Genomic DNA, 18,742 nt, shown 5'->3' on the forward strand with positions numbered 1-18,742 from the left:
ATTTGTGTGGCAGCAGCCATGAATATCTGCTATGTGAGTTGTTTCACATCAAACAAGTCTTTAGTGTGACTTAAATCGTCATCTCTTGTGTTGATTATAGAACAATTGATTGTTCAAATTCGATGGTGCTCCCCCCCCACTACTGTGTGCTAGCTGAGCTCTGAGTAGGACTATACCTTTATATTGTGTATTGTTTTTTGAATCAAACTAGCTTAGTTTCTAGAGTGTTTTGAGTAAGTTTGTTTAGCCTGCAAAATCAACCGAGTGTTTTCCACATCTGTTTCAACATTGACTCCTGAACAGTGAATTGGAAGGTCTGCATGGCTAATTGCACCTGGGTGTTAAATAATCTAAGTAATTCACCCTGTTGGTATGGTCTCACTTGGTGGATGTAGTTAAGCTGCTCAGTCTGTTGATATGGAGGCTGGCTACAAATGGTTATTGAGATAAGCCCGGAGGCATGACTTCTGTGTGAGAAAGAAAATCTGGTCAAATCTAATTTATTACATGCAAAAAAAAAAAAAAAATAGAGTGTAAATGCTTCCATTTTTGCTCCATGTTCTATAAAATTAGGAAGCAAAATTAGAAGGTACTGCACTTAGCGTTTACAAAGAAACTTATGAAATGGAATAAAAGGAGCAAGATACCACTTTTAGCTTTCTTTCTTTTAAATTTAAACCCATGCATATATAGCAAAAGCTTAGAAGTGTCTGTGTCAGACAGGTTCTTGTTCTTTTTATGGCCCTTGGATCCCTCTAATGGTGTAGAGTTTGTTTCTATTGTTACTGTTCTAGTGTAGTATGTGATGAGATGATGTCACTTTTAAGAACGCTTCTTCTTTGCTCTGAGATGCCTTCTCTCTGTAAACTGAGTGTGAGCTCAGAAGCATCCGATGGGAAACTTATTAAATAGGCCATCACCCGTTAATGTCAGTTAAAGAGATTTCAGTTTCTCTGTACATTTTTTTTTTTCTTCTTGAAAGACATTTTTCATTTTCTGTTTCTCCTTTAGAGGAAGTAAATATGTTTTGGCCACAGAATCTCAAACTCTTCACCTCTGACAGGAACAGACTGAGGGGGCAGGAAGTTGAGATTTTGTAAAGGTCGTCAGTGAGACCTTTGCATACAGTCTTCATGACTGCACAGACAGCAGGTCACAGACACACGGTTATGCTGTAAGTGAGACAGTTCTATGATGTAGTCAGTCGGGCACATGTGGAGAGAATGGTAGGAGCTGATCATTCTAATTACAGAGTTTGTGTTTCAAAGCTTCCTAGTATTTAACCCCTCTTGGGTTTCCGTTGCTCGGGGCCAGGGGAGGATAGAAGACCAATAGCCTCAAGGATTGGTTCTTGATTGTTCTTTGGTTTCTCACATCATCATAATAATCTGAGTTTTGTCGACTCGAAATATGTGAGCCTGGGCCTTAGGGCAGAAGTTATCATCTCTCCACTACAGATCCCAATTCCAATATGTGTGCAACTCAGTTCTTATCAGGCTGGGCAAGTAGAGTATCAAAGCTTGTGTCTGTCATGCTTGATTTGAAAATTTTTCTTTGTAGCAATATGTGTTTGTTGAGAGATGCTTCAAATGTGAGTTTAGATCTCTCGTGTGCTTATTGAATAAGCCCATTTAAGAGGTTTGAATTTAACTTCTTTTGATGTGTTCTTCACTGACGCTTAAGTGGGGGGAGTTTCTTGTAGCACCAATGCTATGCCTCTGCCAAGCTGCTAAATAAGTACTTAGCAGCTGAGTTGTCAGCTGGGAGTTTTCACTGGAGAACATGACATGGGTAGATAAGTGGATTTCTTACCCAGGTTTCTCCCTGTGCTCTCTCCCTCTAGTCTGTTGCCCCCCTCCCCCTTTTTTTTTAGTATTGCAGCGTAAATTAAGGACTTTACATGTGTGGAGCAAGCACTGCACCTCTGTTCTCCTTTTGATCACTCTATGTGTATGTGTATATATCTTGTGCACATGGATGTGTGTGGACAACCTCATGTGTATGTGTGTGTCTGTGTGTGTGTCTGCACAGGTGCACATACACGTGTGCAGACCACCTCATGTATATATTTACCTTACACCTTACACCTTTTATTGAGATAAGGTCTCATATGCCTGGAACTTTCAGCAAGTAGGCTAGGCATTTAAATAGCCAACAAACTGTCCCCTTCTCACCGTTGCTGGGTCTCTGTGTGTTCTTTTGTGCTTTTTATGTACGTTCTGGGGCTCTGAACCTAGCTTCTTCCAGTCACCAGGCATCACTTTACCAACTGATCCATCTCCCTCCCCAGCCCTGGGTCATAGTAGATAAACTTTTTTATACCTACCATGAATCTTTGTGAGAGATTTTTAAAATTACCAAATCAAGTTCTCCTTAAAAGCTTGTTTGCTTTCTTTTCTTCTTTCTTTCTTTCTTTCTTTCTTTCTTTCTTTCTTTCTTTCTTTCTTTTTTTTTTCAAGACAGGGTTTCTCTGTGTAGCCCTGGCTGTCCTAGACCTCACTCTGTAGACCTCTGTAGACCTGTTCGAGGCTGGCCTCGAACTCAGAAATCTGCCTGCTTCTGCCTCCCAAGTGCTGGGATTGAAGGCGTGTGCCACCACTGCCCGGCTTCTTTTCTGTTTTTTTTAAATTTATTTTTATTTTATGTGCATTGGTGTTTTGTTTACATGTATGTCTGTGAGAGGGTGTCAGATCTCCTGGAACTGGAGTCACACAGTTGTGAGCTGCTGTATGGGTGCTGGGAGTAAAGTCCTGGTTCTTTGGAAGACCAGCCCACTCTTTTAAGGTAGTGCCATCACTCCAGCCCCTTTAAAAGCTTTCTTATGATGATTAGGATGCAGTGTGGGTATTGGAATCAGGATGCAGATGCTGACCTCCAGGCTCTTCCCTTGCATCTCCCTGTGTACTGTGCGTACATCCCAGGGCTCATGCAGAGTTGCTCCTGTACTCCCAGTCTTCTCTGGAAGGAACCCTCCTTTATCCTTTTGCTGCCTTTCCCTGTAGTGCATCCAATGCTTTCAGTTGCCTCTCTACATGCTCTCTGGAAAGCAGGTCTTGTCGCCACTGCTGTTGGAGTATGAGACACTGTTTTCTTAGCATTGATTTCACAAGAAGGTCACCAGCCAGCAGCCCCATTTCAGAAATTAGGTTTTCGCTATTGTTTACTTTTGAATTGTTAGAATATTATCTTTCTCTTCTCCTTCCTTCTTTCCTCCTTCCCTCTCTCCCTCCCTCCCTCTTCTCTCTCTCTCTCTCTCTCTCTCTCTCTCTCTCTCTCTTTCTTTCTTTCTTTGAGAAAGAATTTGGCAAAACTATGTTACTGACCATCTATTTGGGAGAACTTACAAACTCAAATTTCCTTTGAAATGAAATCTACTGGTTCATGAAGTCTGAAGTCTTGCCATTGTTAGCTATTGCCCCAAACCCCAGTCTCTGGACCTCTGAATAATTACAGGGATTCATACTGCTGTGGCATCAGCCTTGGCACTGGTACCCCTGCCCTGCACTGCTCACAGCACAAAGGATTCTTGGGCTGGGAGGAACATGGGTATCACTAAGTAGATTGCTTTCCTTTCTTCTGGATAACAGAAACATCTAAGGAGTATACTGTTGTGGTGACCCCAAACAATAAAATTATCTTCATTGTTACAGCATAACAAACTTTGCTACTGTTAGGAACTGCAGTGTAAGTATGTGTGTTTTCCAATGGTCCTAGGTGACCCCCATGAAGAAGTCTTTTGACTCAAAAGGGTTGAGAACCACAGACTGAGAACCACTGTTCTAGAGCATAAACATAAGGGCCTCTTAATAATTAAAGAGCTACCTTAAAACAATTTTTATATAAGAATTTCCTCTATGAGAACTTTATTTATATTATTTCCCTTCTCCTTCTAACTTCTTTAGTGTCCCACCTGCCCTGTCAAATTCATGACCTTTTCCTATAGTTATTATTGTTACACACACATAATGTATACACATATATGTAAGAATTAAATACAATTTGCCAAGTCTATTTAGAGTTGTCCATCTCTGTATGCTTTTAGGGCTGACAGCCTCATGTTGGATACCCATTTAGGAGCCACATCCCTGGGGAAGACTGAGTCTCCTCCCTGCAATCATCAGTTGCCTGTAGCTCATACTCTAGGGGTGGGGCTTTGTGAGATTTCCCTGGTCCATGTTGATATGTCAACTAGTGGTATCATTTCTTATGTCACTGTGGCTCAGGCTCCCATAGCACTGTGATTTTGTGGTTGTAGCGTCGCTGTAGTATATAAAAGATGCAGTCTCACAGCAGACATCCTGGTCCTCTGGACCTTACTGTCCTTTTGTTCCCTTTTCTATGATGTCTCCTTAGCCTTAGGTGTAGCGTTTGTGTTGTAGAAGTATTACTTGGGGATGGGCACCACCCAGTCAAATATTTTCTGTATTTGACCAGTCCTATGACTACTTCTTTTTTATATAAAGAGTTATTTATTTTATTTATTTGAGTACACTGCAGCTATCTGAAGAAGACATTGGATCTCGTTATAGATGGTATGTGAGCCACCATGTAGTTGCTGGGAATTGAACTCAGGACCTCTGGAAGAGCAGTCAATGCTCTTAACCATTGAGCCATCTCTCCAGACCTCTATAACTACTTCTAATGTAGCAATCTTAGCATCTTCTAATGTAGGTTTAAACAAAGGTGGTCCATGATAGTAGATGCTGTTGAAATAAACTGAATGGGATGGGCAACACTGTTTAATTATTTAGGCTGGTTGCTTTTGTTTTTCATTTTACACAGGTTCTGATACCATAGCCCAGGCTGTCCTGGAGCTCACTGTATAGCTCAAATTGGCCAGGGACCCGTAGTACCTCTCCCATCTCAAGAGTCCCTAGTGCTGACATTGGGAGCATGAGCCACTCATTCTGGCTGGCTGTTGAATTTCTACGATCACTGAACAATTCTCATATTCTCCCCCAAACCTTATCAACTAAACAGTTAGAACAGGTTTATATTTTATTGACTGTTTTCCTAGTGAGATAGAGACCTTGCTTTCTAGCATACTACCTGGCTTGCCTAATCTTCACAGTTATCTAAGGAAGATTTTATTACTCTCCATGTTTCACAGATGGAGCATTGGAGATTTTGGGTTGTCTGCAATCATTGTCAGACTCTGCAGATGAAATGAGGAGCTGGCAATGTAGGAAAGGGAGGAGGAAGAGGAAGAGGAGGAAGAAGAGGAAGAGGAGGAGAAAGGTCGTAAGGGGGCCAATCAGTGAACTTTGAGTTTTGCCTGTGAAGTGATGACAAGGTCTACCCTAGTGCAGGGAGGAGGCTCAGCACTTTCGAACACAGCTCTGCTAAGTGGTCCATGGTCCAGCTGGCTTTGCTAAAGAATGACCTCCCTTCCCCCCTTTGTGGGTTGGTTTCATGATATAGCCCTGTCTATCCTAGAACTTTTCTAACCCATGCTGGCCTTGAACTCCCAAAGATCCAGCTTTTTCTACCTTTGCTGCCCCCCACCCCCAGCGCCAGGAATAACTGTGCACACCACCACACCCAGCAAGCATGTTGATTTCTGAGGAAAACAAAAGGCTCTTCAGCTGATGATCTTAAACAGGCTTTCCTACCTCTGAGTGTGGCTTTTTCCCCACTGTACTGTTACTTTTTTACACAGTTGTCATTTTATTTGGTTCCTGGTAGTGATTTCAGTGCTCCCGATTCACTCTCTACATAAGGGATTAAGGTGTGCTGTCTTCATAACCAAAGCCTAGGAAGATAAGTCCAGCTCTATCAGGGAGTAATACGTCAGGCCTTGCCTGTGAGTCACACACCTTTAGTCATGGTCTCTGAAGTTTAATGTGATTCTGCTTCGATGCAATATTTGCCCCCATCTGGACTTACAACCTTAGCATCTCAGTACCTTAATTTTGAAATTGCATCTGCTAAATAAAAAAATCTGTAGTGTGGAGCTTCAAACAAAGAAACTATAAAATGATAGTGGCCATTTAGCTGACTGTTTTTGGTTTGCTTTATTATATTTTGGTCCTAAGAACTGAATCCAGGGGAACGTATAATTTTAGGCAAGTACCATACTTCTGAACGACACCCCAACCCTTACTGATGCTTTGTTTTGTTTGTTTTTTTAGTTATAAAAACTCTTTGTTTTTGATTGTGTGTGTGTGTGTGTTCTCTGTGGGCTTACCACATGTATGGAGGTCAGAGGTTGACATCCAATGTCTCTTGATCATTCTCAGCCTTATATTTTGAGGCAAGGTCTCTTGCTTGAGGTCCTAGCCTCCTCTGCTGTTCTAACTAACTAGCAAGCTTTCTCTGGAGTTTCCCTGTCTCCACGCGCTGAGTGTTAGAATCAGGTGAAGCAGCACGCTTGCTAACATTTGTGTGGATGTTGTGGATCCAAACTCTAGGCCTCAGTCCTTCTTGACATAGGTTTTTCACCAAGTCATGTTCCCAGCCCGTCTCTTTCTTTACTCTTTCTGAGCTCCGACACGGCACCCCTCTCACTGTAATTTCTAGAGAAAATGCCTGGAGCAGGAATGGCCAGATGATACAGGGTGCTGATGTCATCCTGGTTAGCCCCCTCCACCTGCTTCTCCAGACTTTGGTTGGGAGTCAGGCCCCTCTGTTCTTTTGTGCTGAGAGGTTGTGTTTAGAGGACTCTTATCTTCTATCCATCTCATCTCTTTACTTAAAAGTCGGCTCCACAAACTTCTGCCTGTCTCGCAAAGCTTCTTTTATCTGCTCTTGGCAGAAAGCAAACAGGTGGCATGGAAGACAGTCAGAGGTTTCTGTGTAGTCAAAGTGAGACGAGTCGATTTATGACGTTTGTGAGGGCTAGGCCTAAGCCACCTTCAACTCTCAAGGTACGTTCTGTGAAATCACTAAAAGAAAGACTAGAAACAATCTCTCTAGACCCTAACCACGCATCCCTCTTGCTGCGTGATCTTTACGGTGTTGAGCCCTAACTGAAATAAATTTGTACATCTTTTCTACTGATTTTCTTTTGGAAGGCTTAGTGGCCGTGTTCACACGATGTGTCTGAGTCATTGCATTTGACATTTCTGTCTTCCATTTATCCCAAAAAATCTGTCTTGTGGCCAGGGCCTGTGACTTTCATAGACATTTCAACGCTCCCTTTATTCTGTTGTCAGCACTAGACTCCACTAGCAGTTAATTTTGCTTGTTTGATTTCTTAAAAAGAAACGTTTTTGTTTTCTGTTTTAATCATTTTATTTGCAGCATCCATAGCAGTTAAGAATAATCCCTATGACTAAGAGCCTTACCTGGACCTAGGCCAGGCTTTGCAATGTGCACCTGCCCCTCAGCTTATGGCAGAGTTATGTCTCTGAGGAAGAAAAGATGAGGAAATGTCACCACAACTTCAGGTGTTGATCAGGATGGTGGGAACTATAAACACTGGGTCTGGGGGTGCATATGGTCTTTGTGAAGGAGTGTACCCTGAACTTCTCTTTGCCATTTGTTATACTGATAAGCATGCACTTAGAGTTAACACCTCGCTCTCGGTCACTTACTCAAGAGCTTCACGGGGCTAATTTTCCCATAGTGACTTCTACACCATCATTTCTCTTGTTAACATTGGTATCAAATATTTTAGTGGGAAGACACACCTTTTATAATAATATACTTTTAAATAACCATGAAGCGGGATTTAACATATTTATATTGTAACTTTTGAGTGTATTGTTTTAACATTAGTTTTAATTTTAACACGGAGAAAACTCAATATGGCTGCTGTCGAGCACCACTCCGTTCTGGACACAGCTGGAATTTCCAGTTTCTGACAGATCCTTCTAAACATAGTTTATGTACATACAGAGTACATAATACATATTTCCTTTGGTTTTATACAAATGTTAGTACACCATTTTTGCACTTTCCTCAAATTAGTCATATTCGTTATATCTTGAATTATTTCTATATAAGAATGGAGAGTTTCCTCTTTACCTTTTCCAGTGGCGTTTTATACCATGGCGTTGAACTTTGTAACTCTCTACCTTTACCTACGAAGAGCCCCTGGATTGTTATGGGTTTATATACACACACGTATCTGATAGGATCATTTTCTAGAAGCAGGACTTACTGAATTGGAGGATAAGGTCTGGGTCATTAGTTTATAGTACCTCTAACTTACAGTGATTATGAGAGACCCAGCCTCCTTCAGCTTCATAACATAAAATATCTGTTATTTTCTTTGTTTGTTTGCTTTGTCTTGGGGGCTTTCTGTGCCTGAGTTATATCCTCAGCCCCTTTACATGGGTTTTTGAGTATAAGACACTAATCGATGAGAGATTTCCTACATATAAGTACTGTACACACAGTTCTTTCCAAATAAAAACGAGGGGAAAATAATCTGGTCTGGAATGGTGCTGTTAATTAACGTCTTGTGGGAAAGGTTCATTAGTCAGGGCTACCAAAGGCTTGTTTGAAAAACTGAGGTGGCACATTTACTAGGAAGATGCCCTCAAGAGAGGGTCAAATTGAATAGCTTTGGTTTGGAGACAGGGAAGTGAGAGAACGAGAGTCAGGAGGGGAGAGAGAAGAGGTGAGGAGAGGAGAGGAAGGAGGTAATTCTGATAGTGCCCGATGTCACTTTGTTTGCTGAATTGTCCTATTCGAAGAAACTTAGGTCAAGAAGGGTATACATAAGTGAATAAAAGTTGAAATGGGTCCTCTACAAAGGGGACTTTGGGATTATAAAGCATTGTATTGGTGCCAGCAGTAATCATCCCCTGTTTCTGCAAATGCCTTCAATTTCTTGATGAGGCACCCACAGTAGTCACTGCCAGGGGAGTGCTGGGCAACAGGGCCCTTGGTGATAGCCACGGCCAGCAAGGTCGCATATACTTTTGGGAATCAAAAGCTGTACTGGTATATTTGTTGGCCCTCTGAATGCTCAAATTGCCCCATCTAATATCATTTGTGGCTGGAAAGCATGAAAAAGGACTGATTAGGAAAGAAATACTGGATCTTTCCTAGTAGCACAGATCATTGTGCACTATGAGATGCTTTTTTTGTGGCTTGTATTGTTCTCTCTCTCTCTCTCTCTCTCTCTCTCTCTCTCTCTCATGCTCTCCCTCCCCTCTGTGTGTGTGTGTGTGTGTGTGTGTGTGTGTGTGTATGTGTCTCATGTGTATATGTGTGTGTCCACTGTAGATATAGTTTACCTGACACATAGAATTAGGGAATAATATCAGTTAATACTTAAAAAAATAAACAAAGTTAAAACCTTTCTGACCTATGATGTATATGGCAGGAACAAGAAGTAAAGGCCTTTGTGTGTTTGTGTCCATGTACACAGGGGAAGAATTCAACAAGACAGACTTGGGTGTCATCAAATAAGCAGCGTTCCTTAACAGCGTTGCTGCCTGCCGCTGCTCCTGATTAGTAGGTGGTGGGTGGGAAAACACTTAATCTCTTGTAGGTCTTCAGACTTCTGTGACAAAGTAGCCAGTGGTTTCAAGCAGAGATGATGGTAACGACAGTGCAGTGAACGTCCTTCACTATAACAGCTCAAACGACATGTCCATGGACCTCTGCGTAAAAGGGGTGGATGGAGAGAGTATTTATTAGCGTTGATGAGTTCTTACAGGTTGAGTTCGCTCTGTAACACTGTGTAAAGCCGAGGCACATTCACACAGTTCATTAAGTATGTAGTGAACATTTGGAGAGTGCCAGCCAATGAAGCAAGTCCTAGGCCTGTGAAGTTTGTGTTTGCCTGGCTTTAGAGGAAGGCCCTGGTTACTCACTGTTTACCCAGCAGAGGTATCGGGTTCCATCGGAACACCACTCTTCTATGACACTGCCAGTGTAATTGAGATCTGAGTCCATTTCATGAGGGAGAATTCATTCACAACTTAAGTGCCTGTCTGTCCTGGCTTGTTTATTGTCAACTTGATACAAAGATACCCAAGAAGAGGAACCTCAAGGAAATGCCCTCTATCAGATTGCTCATAGAGGGCAGTCTGTAGGGCATTTTTTGATTGATGATTGATATTGGAGGGCCCAGCCCACTGGGAGCAGTGTTCCCCCTGGGCCTGTGGTCATAGGTAGTTTAAGGAAACAGGTCATGAAGAGTAAGCTAGTAAGCAGCTTACTTCCAAGGTCTCTGCCTCAGTTTCCTGCCTTGGTTCCTACCCAGACTTCAAGGTGTGACTTGAGAATTGTAAGATAAAGTAAACTCTACCCTCCATGAGTTGTTTTTGGTAATGGTATTTTACTACAGCAATGGAAAAAACATCTTTTGTTTGTTTGTTTGTTTGTTTGTTTTTTCCAGACAGGGTTTCTCTGTGTAGCCCTGGCTGTCCTGGAACTCACTCTGTAGACCAGGCTGGCCTCGAACTCAGAAATCCGCCTGCCTCTGCCTCCCAAGTGCTGGGATTAAAGGCGTGCGCCACCACTGCCTGTCTAGAAACAACATCTTAATTCATTTAATATTTTCAATTTTTCTCACATAATCCCCCCATACCCCACATACACACACCTCTCCTGTTCTGAGGATTAAGTTTTAGTAATAGTGTGGTTTGGTCCTTGTGTTGGACACTACATACAGTGAGAAATGTCTTTTGGTTGATATTTTGTTTAAAGCAACGAGAGGGAGAAAGAACATTGGCACATCTGGAAATTCTCAAAGGAAGAAAGTTTCTCATTCAAAGAAACACAGAGTTTTTAAGGACGATTTATAAATTCATAGGACATATTAAAAGACTAACTTGTAAAGTCTTGAGCTTGGCATGGTCGTGTGAGCATGTAATTTCATCATTTGGGAGGCTGAGGCAGGAGGATAAAATCAAGGCCAGCCTAAACTTCATTCCAAGTTTTGAAGAGCATATTACACAACAATATTCTTTCCAGAGAAAAAACAAAACAACTTGGGAAGACGTAAAATCAAGAACATCCATGCCTCACCAAAGACCTTACCCGTGGTTGTAGTGTTCCCAGCATGGTGCCAGTTTTATCTAGCCACTTCATTTCCTTGATTAGTTGAAGACAAATTTCTCATATACCTTTTCACTTATCCATTTTTGTTTGTGTCACTAAAATATAAAAAGAACTTCTCATTTTTAAAAAAAAAAAAACCAAAACCCATACTCCCTAGTGGTGGCATGTCCCTATAATCCGAGCACATAGGAAGTAGAGAGAGAAGGCTCGTGAGTTTGGGGCCAGAATAGTTGTGGGACTCTGTCTCTTGCCAAAATAAAAAATGGGCCAGAAGAGGCTCAGTAGCACTGAATCTGATATCCCCAGGTCAACCCTCAGAACCCACGTGATAAAGGAAGAGACCTGAGTCCCTGCAAGTTACTGTCTGACCTCCATACATGCACAGTGGCATGCCTGTGCCTCAGTAGATACACACAATAAATAACCATAAAATATAAAGAAAATAAAAATGTGTATTATTATCTGTCATCTACCTTTAAAAAAGAACAGCAGTGTTCCTCTGATACTATGTCCAGTAATGTTTTTCTTAATAATTTGTGATTCATGAGTTGTTGTCTTGTGATTGGATACCAGGTCTTGTAAACGTGCTTAGATCCAAGTTTCATGTTCAACTCACTGGTTGTGAACTCTTCCCCGTTTCTTCTTTATGGGGGATGCAAATTATTATTCCGAACAGCAGCAACTTTCAAGCTTGTTGGCCTCAAATCTCCTTAATGATTGAAAACTCAAGTAGTTATTTTTTTTGCTAGTATCCTATGCATATTGATACTGTGTTAAAATAGGTTGTTTGATTTCTTACTTAAAAGTAATGATAGTAAACTTAGCGTATGATAATACACATAAACATAACTTTTATGAAAGGTGGCACATGTATAATCATACTAGTCATAAATGAGAGAAGTTGGCGTACTTTTGTATTTGGGCAAACCTTTCTAATGTTTGGCTTTCCAGAAGATAGCTGGATTCTTACCGCCACTCCTGCCTTCCGTCTCTTCCAGGCTGTTGTTTTGGGTGAAGTATATGAAGAAAGTATTCACAGGGTTAGAAAAGAGAGGAATACTTTGCTTCTCTTTCAGTAATAGTGGAAATCTTTAATGTCACAGCAAAATTCCACTAAAGGTGGGTTGGAGTGCAGTTTGAAACCTGGTGACTGAGGTTTCACCCTCTGTTAGAATTTCTTCATCTGAGAGTTGGAGCCAGTCCCTCCTGGGCTTAGTGTTGTAACGTAATACCTTAGTCATTTGGAGAACATTTTTCCAATGAACAACGTAAGTCTTCCAACTGTTGCCATATTTCATTGAGTGTTTTAAGTTTCATTCTCATTTCTGTCACTACTTCTCCATGTCCTTGGCAAAATCTTGGCTGTTGGGAAGCTTGTTGGTATTGTAGTTGATGTTTCAACTGGGTCAAACAAACTTGATTTCTTTCTGAAGAATCACATTCACATTTGCTGTGTTAGTAAGTCAGACATGAAATTGGTAGATTAATAAAACAGAGTAAGACAGAATAACAGATTCAATTTCCCCTTTATTTTTTGCACTATCAAAATGGTATCTTTTTAAATTCACATCTTATTTAGTAGTTCCCTTATCTTTGATTCACTTAGCAGAGGGCTCAGTTACTTGAGGTCAGTGGCTGATCAAAAATATTAAATAGAACCGTCCAGAAGCAATTTATAAGTTTTAAAGTTGTCCTGAGTAGCATGAAGTAGAAGTAGCATGTCCTACTCCACTATGCTTAGGAATGAGTCACCTTCTGATCCAGTGAGTGCACAGTGTACACACAACCCCCTTGGCCGCCCGTTGGGTACTCGGTGACTGTCTTCTCAGTTATCAGATTGACTGTCCAAGTTAACAACGCTTATATTCAAGTAAACGTCATCTTACTTCACCTTGGCCCAGCAGTTGTTTTTAGATGGATGAATCAAGAAAATGAAGACATTCAAGGAAGGAAACAGAAGTGATAATGATAACTAAATCAGTGTACATGTGAAGTATTTATACTTTCTATCCCCTCTTCCAGGTTACAAACTAAATCATGACTGAATCTGCATCTAGCACAAGTGGTCAAGAGTTTGATGTGTTCAGTGTTATGGACTGGAAAGACGGAGTTGGTACCCTACCAGGAAGTGATCTAAAGGTAGGCTTTCTTTATCACACACATATATGTATATACATATATATGTTATATATAATAAAAGTATAAATAAGTATATAAGTTATTTACATATTATATATATATATATATATCTACAGTCAGCTTATTTTATAGTGAGTATATACATGAAACAAAAAATTCAAAGCATTAAATATAGTGTTCTGGCTTCATACACTATGTAGTATTTTGTAGTTAATTTGTAAGATAACTTGTAATACTGATGGATTGCCAGTTTTTATACCTTGAGTTGGGGGTTTGAAGAATATTTTTAGTATGTTCTTAGTTTGAAGAAATCAAGAGCTTTGAGGAGGATCATCTGTCTGTTTTGATTCTATTATAATAGCCATATATATATATATATATATATATATATATATATATATATATATGGCAGTGTCAGACCTAGAAAGTCTAACTTTTTGGATATTTTAGTAATGGCATTGTAGTTTTGAGTGGATAACCATATTCCCTGGGTCCTAGTGTCCTTATATAGAATAAAATAATATGAAAAATTTGAATCAATAGAACTATTCACTGCCTTTCAATTATTTATATTATTAATATGAATTTTGTGTAATCACTTGTTCACCAGCACACTCTTCTTGTGATCTTATGTGAAGGGCACTCTTCATGGGTCAGTCTTGCCCACTGTGTCTGTGCTAGCCTGCCCACTGTATATGTGCTAGCCAGCTGTGTGTTTCTACTCTTCATGGGTCAGTCTGCCAACTATATATATGTTAGCCTGCTCACTGTATATGTGCTGGCCCACCATGAGTCTTCACTATCATGGAGTTCAGCCTGCCCACTGTATATGTTGTAGCCTACCACGTGGCTTCTCCTGCCCTACTGAGCCTATGTCAGGACCACCTCTGCTGCTCCATGGAACACAGTTGTGCAAGCTCCCACCTGCCCCCGCTTCTCAATTCTTATGTGGTTTTGCTCTGATCCTATCTCTGGGACCTTGAACCTGTCTGTGGCCTGTGGCCTTTTAGACTTTGTGTTTGTACTCAGTCTCTCAGATGTTTGAATTTCCTGTATCTGTAACAGGCTGTCACTTGGCCTATCTCTATAGGACTTGTTGCTCTGTGCTGCCTCAAATAGAAAAATTTTGCCCCTACCTTAGGCTTCTTGAAATCTAATCCTTTTGATGACTGCCCGACAAATAACTTAGCCCTGTCCCTGCCCTCACTGATCCTCAAGGGTACAGTTTAAACATCTGCCTGCTGTTGGAAAAATGTTTGAGATTTTGGTTGGCTTAGGTTTAATTGAGCCAAAGTGCCAGTGTATGAGATTAAGGAAACAAAACTATTACAGTGAGGTTTAGTGAAACCTGGAGACATTTTTAAATGGGTACCAACATAGAGTTAGAGCAGTTAAATTCTGGCAGTCCTTTATACCATAGGGTAACTGGAGTGTAAAGTAATATGTAATCTACTTTAAAATAACTAAAAAAGAAGATTGCAAAGGTTCTTAGCACGTAGAAATAGGCATGTTTGAGGAGGTGGGAATGCTAATTCCCTCATCTGAACATTACGTATTGTGTGTATATATGGGAATAGCATATGATACTCATAAGTACGCACACACATTTCCTATCCACTCAGAATTATTAAAAAGAAGAAATTTCTAGTTTTGGTTTTGTGTGATGAGAAGTTATGGAGTCAGTTAATTCTTCTGGGTCATGATAGCTCTGCAGTTAAGGAAGTAAATACAAGAACAAATGGGTATCAAGCTGTTCTGAAATTCTCCAGGTGTCACCTGAGTGACTTGTGGTGGGCATAGACAGCTGGAATTGTTTATATGGAAAGATATTGTTTCTCAAGCTCCTATAATATCAATCATACATTAGCATGTGAACGTTGTCCAGTTGCTTAATGTCAGGGATGCAGAAGTAGTTCAGCACTTAAGAGTATGTTCTGCTTTTGCAGGGGACTCTAGTTTGGCTGGGCAGCTCACAACTGCCTGTAAAGCCAGTTCCAAGGGATCTTCTGGACCCTAACGGTTCTTGCACTCACAACCCCTACCCCCGTCCTCGCCACATACATGTAATTAATAATAAAGTAAGGCCTATTGATGAGTCTTTAAAATTCTTACATGTTATAAGCTTTATCTGAAATAGGGGATCAATAGAATCCATAAACTCACAGCTGTAAAATAGCAATGACAGTTGACTAAAGACTACAAACAAGTTCAAGTTGTGCATTCTCTGACTATATTATGAAAATTGTCTTTTTCTGTTATCTTGTATGCATTATTCTTGTGGATTTATGCTTTTTACATTTTAGGTACGCAATGAAATAACTTTCTTTTAGTTAGCCTTTGGCAACTGGGGAGTTTCCATCCCTAGGAAATCTGGATTGCTTTAAAATTTTCTAAGCAATGGATTTTAGGAATTAACCTATTATCTTTATTAAGATAATCAGTCAATTAAGTCATTTAGGGTTTTAGTATCAGGCTTGTTAGATACAACTTTTACACTCATGTAATTATGGGGGTAATTCCCATGTGTCCAATCTACTTATGGGTGGTAGACAGTTGGATGCCTTACTTTAGTAATTTGAAGAGTAGAGGAATGGCACAGAGAAACTAAGTCTGAACCCACAGTACCCATGTACAAAGCAGCCAGTTGTGGGAGGGGATCGGAGACGGAAGGCTTTCTGAAATGTTTTGGCCACCTGCCTAATTTTAGGTTTAGAGAGAGGACTTTTCTCAATGAAATAATAAGGTTGAAGGTGACAGAACACAGACATTTGCATGGCCTCTGTATTGTGTGGATGGTGTATCAGCATAAGTATGCACGCTGTGGCACTCTCTTTCTGTGTCACATACAAAATTTATAACCCTTTTAATTTGAGATTCATAGCCTATCTGTTGTGTAAACAACAACAGCCAGGCTGCTGCTCTTTAATGATTTGTGTGTTTAGAGGTGCGTGTCTTAACAGTTTCCTCTGAGATTTAAACAGTCCACTGTGCTCCTTAAGGAGGAAGGTAAACAACTCAAAATAACTTCAGGAAGTCCCTGAAACAGAACAGATTCACCAGGCCCCTCCCTGCCAGAGTAATCAATAAAAGCTGAGAATGTCCCTCAGAAGAGAAGTGTCAGGCTGTGACTCCCATTTGAGCTGAGCTGCAGAGAATCAGGTCAACAGAGCTGCCTGGAAGCTGTTTAGACCAACTGAGTCATTTGGTGGGGACCCTCTCCAACCTGTTGAGTTACCTGTAGGCTGTATTCTGGGCTCCAGGCCCCATGTTTGTGAGCTCTCACCTATGATAAGGTGAGCTTTGGTGATTCAATGTCTTTAAGTCTTTTTTTTTTGCTCCTGTTAGTAACCCCAATAAATAAATTTGTTTACCAAGTTGAGCTGTGGTAGTATCTATACCTTGGTCTGTTGTGGGCTCCTGTCAAGGTTGAGTAGACATGTATTGCAACTCCTCAAGAAAAACTTTGTGATACACCATCTCACTGGCTATGTTACGTAGGACTTTGTACATCAAAATCTTTGTTGTTTAAGTGTCAAACAATTAGTTTTTTATTAAAACAAAAATGTTGGCATTTTAAATAATTCATAAAATCTGCTTCCTCATATTATGCTGGACACCTCACAACCCCCAGGCTGCTCTTCAATGGTTTGTGTATTTAGAGGTATGTACCTATCCTAACAGTTGGTACCCAAGTCTTCCTAATGAAGTTGTCCAGCTGATGCAGCCTGGCCTCTCACGCAGAGGTCACCTTCCCATTGTGGGAACAGGTTTTACATTCTGTAGATTTTTCCATCATGAAAGAACTTTCCTTGCTAACACCCTCATGGTTCTGGCTAACTGATAAACTTTCCTTTTCAACAGTCTCATGGTTCTGACTAACTGAGCTGCATTTGTCTGGTTATACCTTCTGAGCAGTTGCCATAGTCCTTCATAGCCAAGTTTGAGTTCCTGGAGTGTTCTCTGTTCAAGCCCCTGAGGGGTTTTGGTTTTCTGGGTCCCCACTTTTCTTTCTTTTTAAAAATGTATTAAGTTATTTTATTTATTTACATTCCAAATGTTGCTTCCCCCATTTGCTTCTCAATGTTTAATACAGTTTGGTGACCAAACATCATCTTTGCCTTTAAAACACATTGGTAATTGGGTTTTAGGGTTTTTTTTTTTTTCATCAAAAGTAGTAAAATGGAAATCAGAACCTCAATAGTTTCTTTTAGTGATCTAATATTAAAGAGACACAGGGCTTTTGCTCCTACAAGCAAAAATAAAGAACAGAGTCAACAAAGATGGCTCAGGGCAAGCCAGATAAGTAAAAACCTTCTTGCCACCGAGCAGATATCTGAGGCATAATTCTTAAATTACTGGCCTGGATGTATTCATATGTAGAATAAGCTGCCATGCCAACCCTTTCTTTGTCTTACTTAATGAATTGCTTTTGTAAAAGTTTATAATTTGATATTTTCAGTTGGAGGGTGGGAGCACTTGAAAAAATTTGCGTTACTCCAAAGCCTGCATAAAAACTTTGAGAACCCATGAGTTTATTTAGGGAAGCCAAAGGAAATGTATCCGTCTTTCTGGAATCCTGTCATTGGACATCCCGTTACATTAGCATCTCCAAAATCCAAAGGGAGAATGCAACCAGGAAATTCAATCTCTCTGTCTTTTTGCATAGAGTCAACATACTTTGAGGGTTTGATCCCTGAGCTGAGGAGTCGTAGGAAGAGCAGATGTTGTCTAAAGTTTAGGGTGCCTTTGAGGGGATGATGAAGCCTATGGATCCTAGACCTGTAAGTGTGCACGTAGCTTCTTCATCTTACACCTGTTTCATGCGTCAGCCTTTGGCGTCCATCCTTGCTTTCCAGCTTAGGGCTGCGTCCCCAAGTGACATTGCATGTCTGCTTTGTATTTAGACTGTCAATTATGGCATTACTGTGAGCAGAGAAGATGGCTAAGGTTAAGTGTGTTCATAGAGATATTATCACCTTTTAACTTCAAGAGTATTTAAGGTAAACCCTTCCAAGTGTCAGACCTGCACTTTCCAACCAGAGATCTGGTCTGGTGTCCTTTCTTGGGTATTTATAATGCAGGGTGGTTTGCAGCTTAGCCATTAGGATCCTTTTTGTCTACTCTAAATGTCCGGTGCTATTTCTCACATCTTGCACTTGTCAAGTAAGAATACATTAGTGTGGATTGCAGGTAACGAAAGAAAAATTACCCTTTTTAGTGAATCATTGTTTGTGCCTATTTAAAAAAAAATTCCGAACTCAGAATTGATTTTTGTATTGCTTTTTTTAATATTAAATATTAAATAATGATTGTGGTGGCTTGTTTTATCTACTCTTGCCCAGTAGATGGTACTATCACCCTTACTTTGAAGAGTTGCTAGTTGAGTATGTTTTTTTTTTTTAACTTTTTAAGTTTTCTTTTTTCAAAAATTATCCTTACTTCTTGTCCATGAAATTACTTTTACTATTTTCTGAACTTACATGGACACTACTTATGTTTTACACTTTGCCTGTGAATTTGTATTCAGAATACATAATTGAGAGAAAACATTCTCACATTCCTAAACCGTCTCAATTCATTCTGTCTAGAAAGTATTTAATGATTGTATACAATGAGTATGGAATATATATATATATATATA

The 18,742-nt window shown here is 40.2% G+C and overlaps 1 protein-coding gene across 7 annotated transcripts in view; it reads left to right on the forward strand.

The window, feature by feature from the left end:
* Window positions 1–18,742, forward strand: part of L3mbtl3 (L3MBTL histone methyl-lysine binding protein 3) — a 104,161-nt gene that overhangs the window by 11,713 nt on the left and 73,706 nt on the right. For 6 of the 7 annotated variants that reach the window (XM_076927979.1, XM_076927982.1, XM_076927980.1 and 3 more), the window contains one exon: window positions 12,985–13,101. In XM_076927979.1, coding sequence (XP_076784094.1) covers window positions 13,000–13,101 — 102 coding nt within the window. In that variant the 5' untranslated portion in view covers window positions 12,985–12,999. Of the gene's footprint in view, window positions 1–12,984; window positions 13,102–17,767; window positions 17,883–18,742 lie in introns of those variants that run through there. The other variant, XM_076927983.1, reaches the window with a different exon arrangement.

The sequence above is a fragment of the Arvicanthis niloticus genome, chromosome 30 (genome assembly GCF_011762505.2).
Source record: "Arvicanthis niloticus isolate mArvNil1 chromosome 30, mArvNil1.pat.X, whole genome shotgun sequence".
In the NCBI taxonomy this organism is placed as follows: Eukaryota; Metazoa; Chordata; class Mammalia; order Rodentia; family Muridae; genus Arvicanthis; species Arvicanthis niloticus.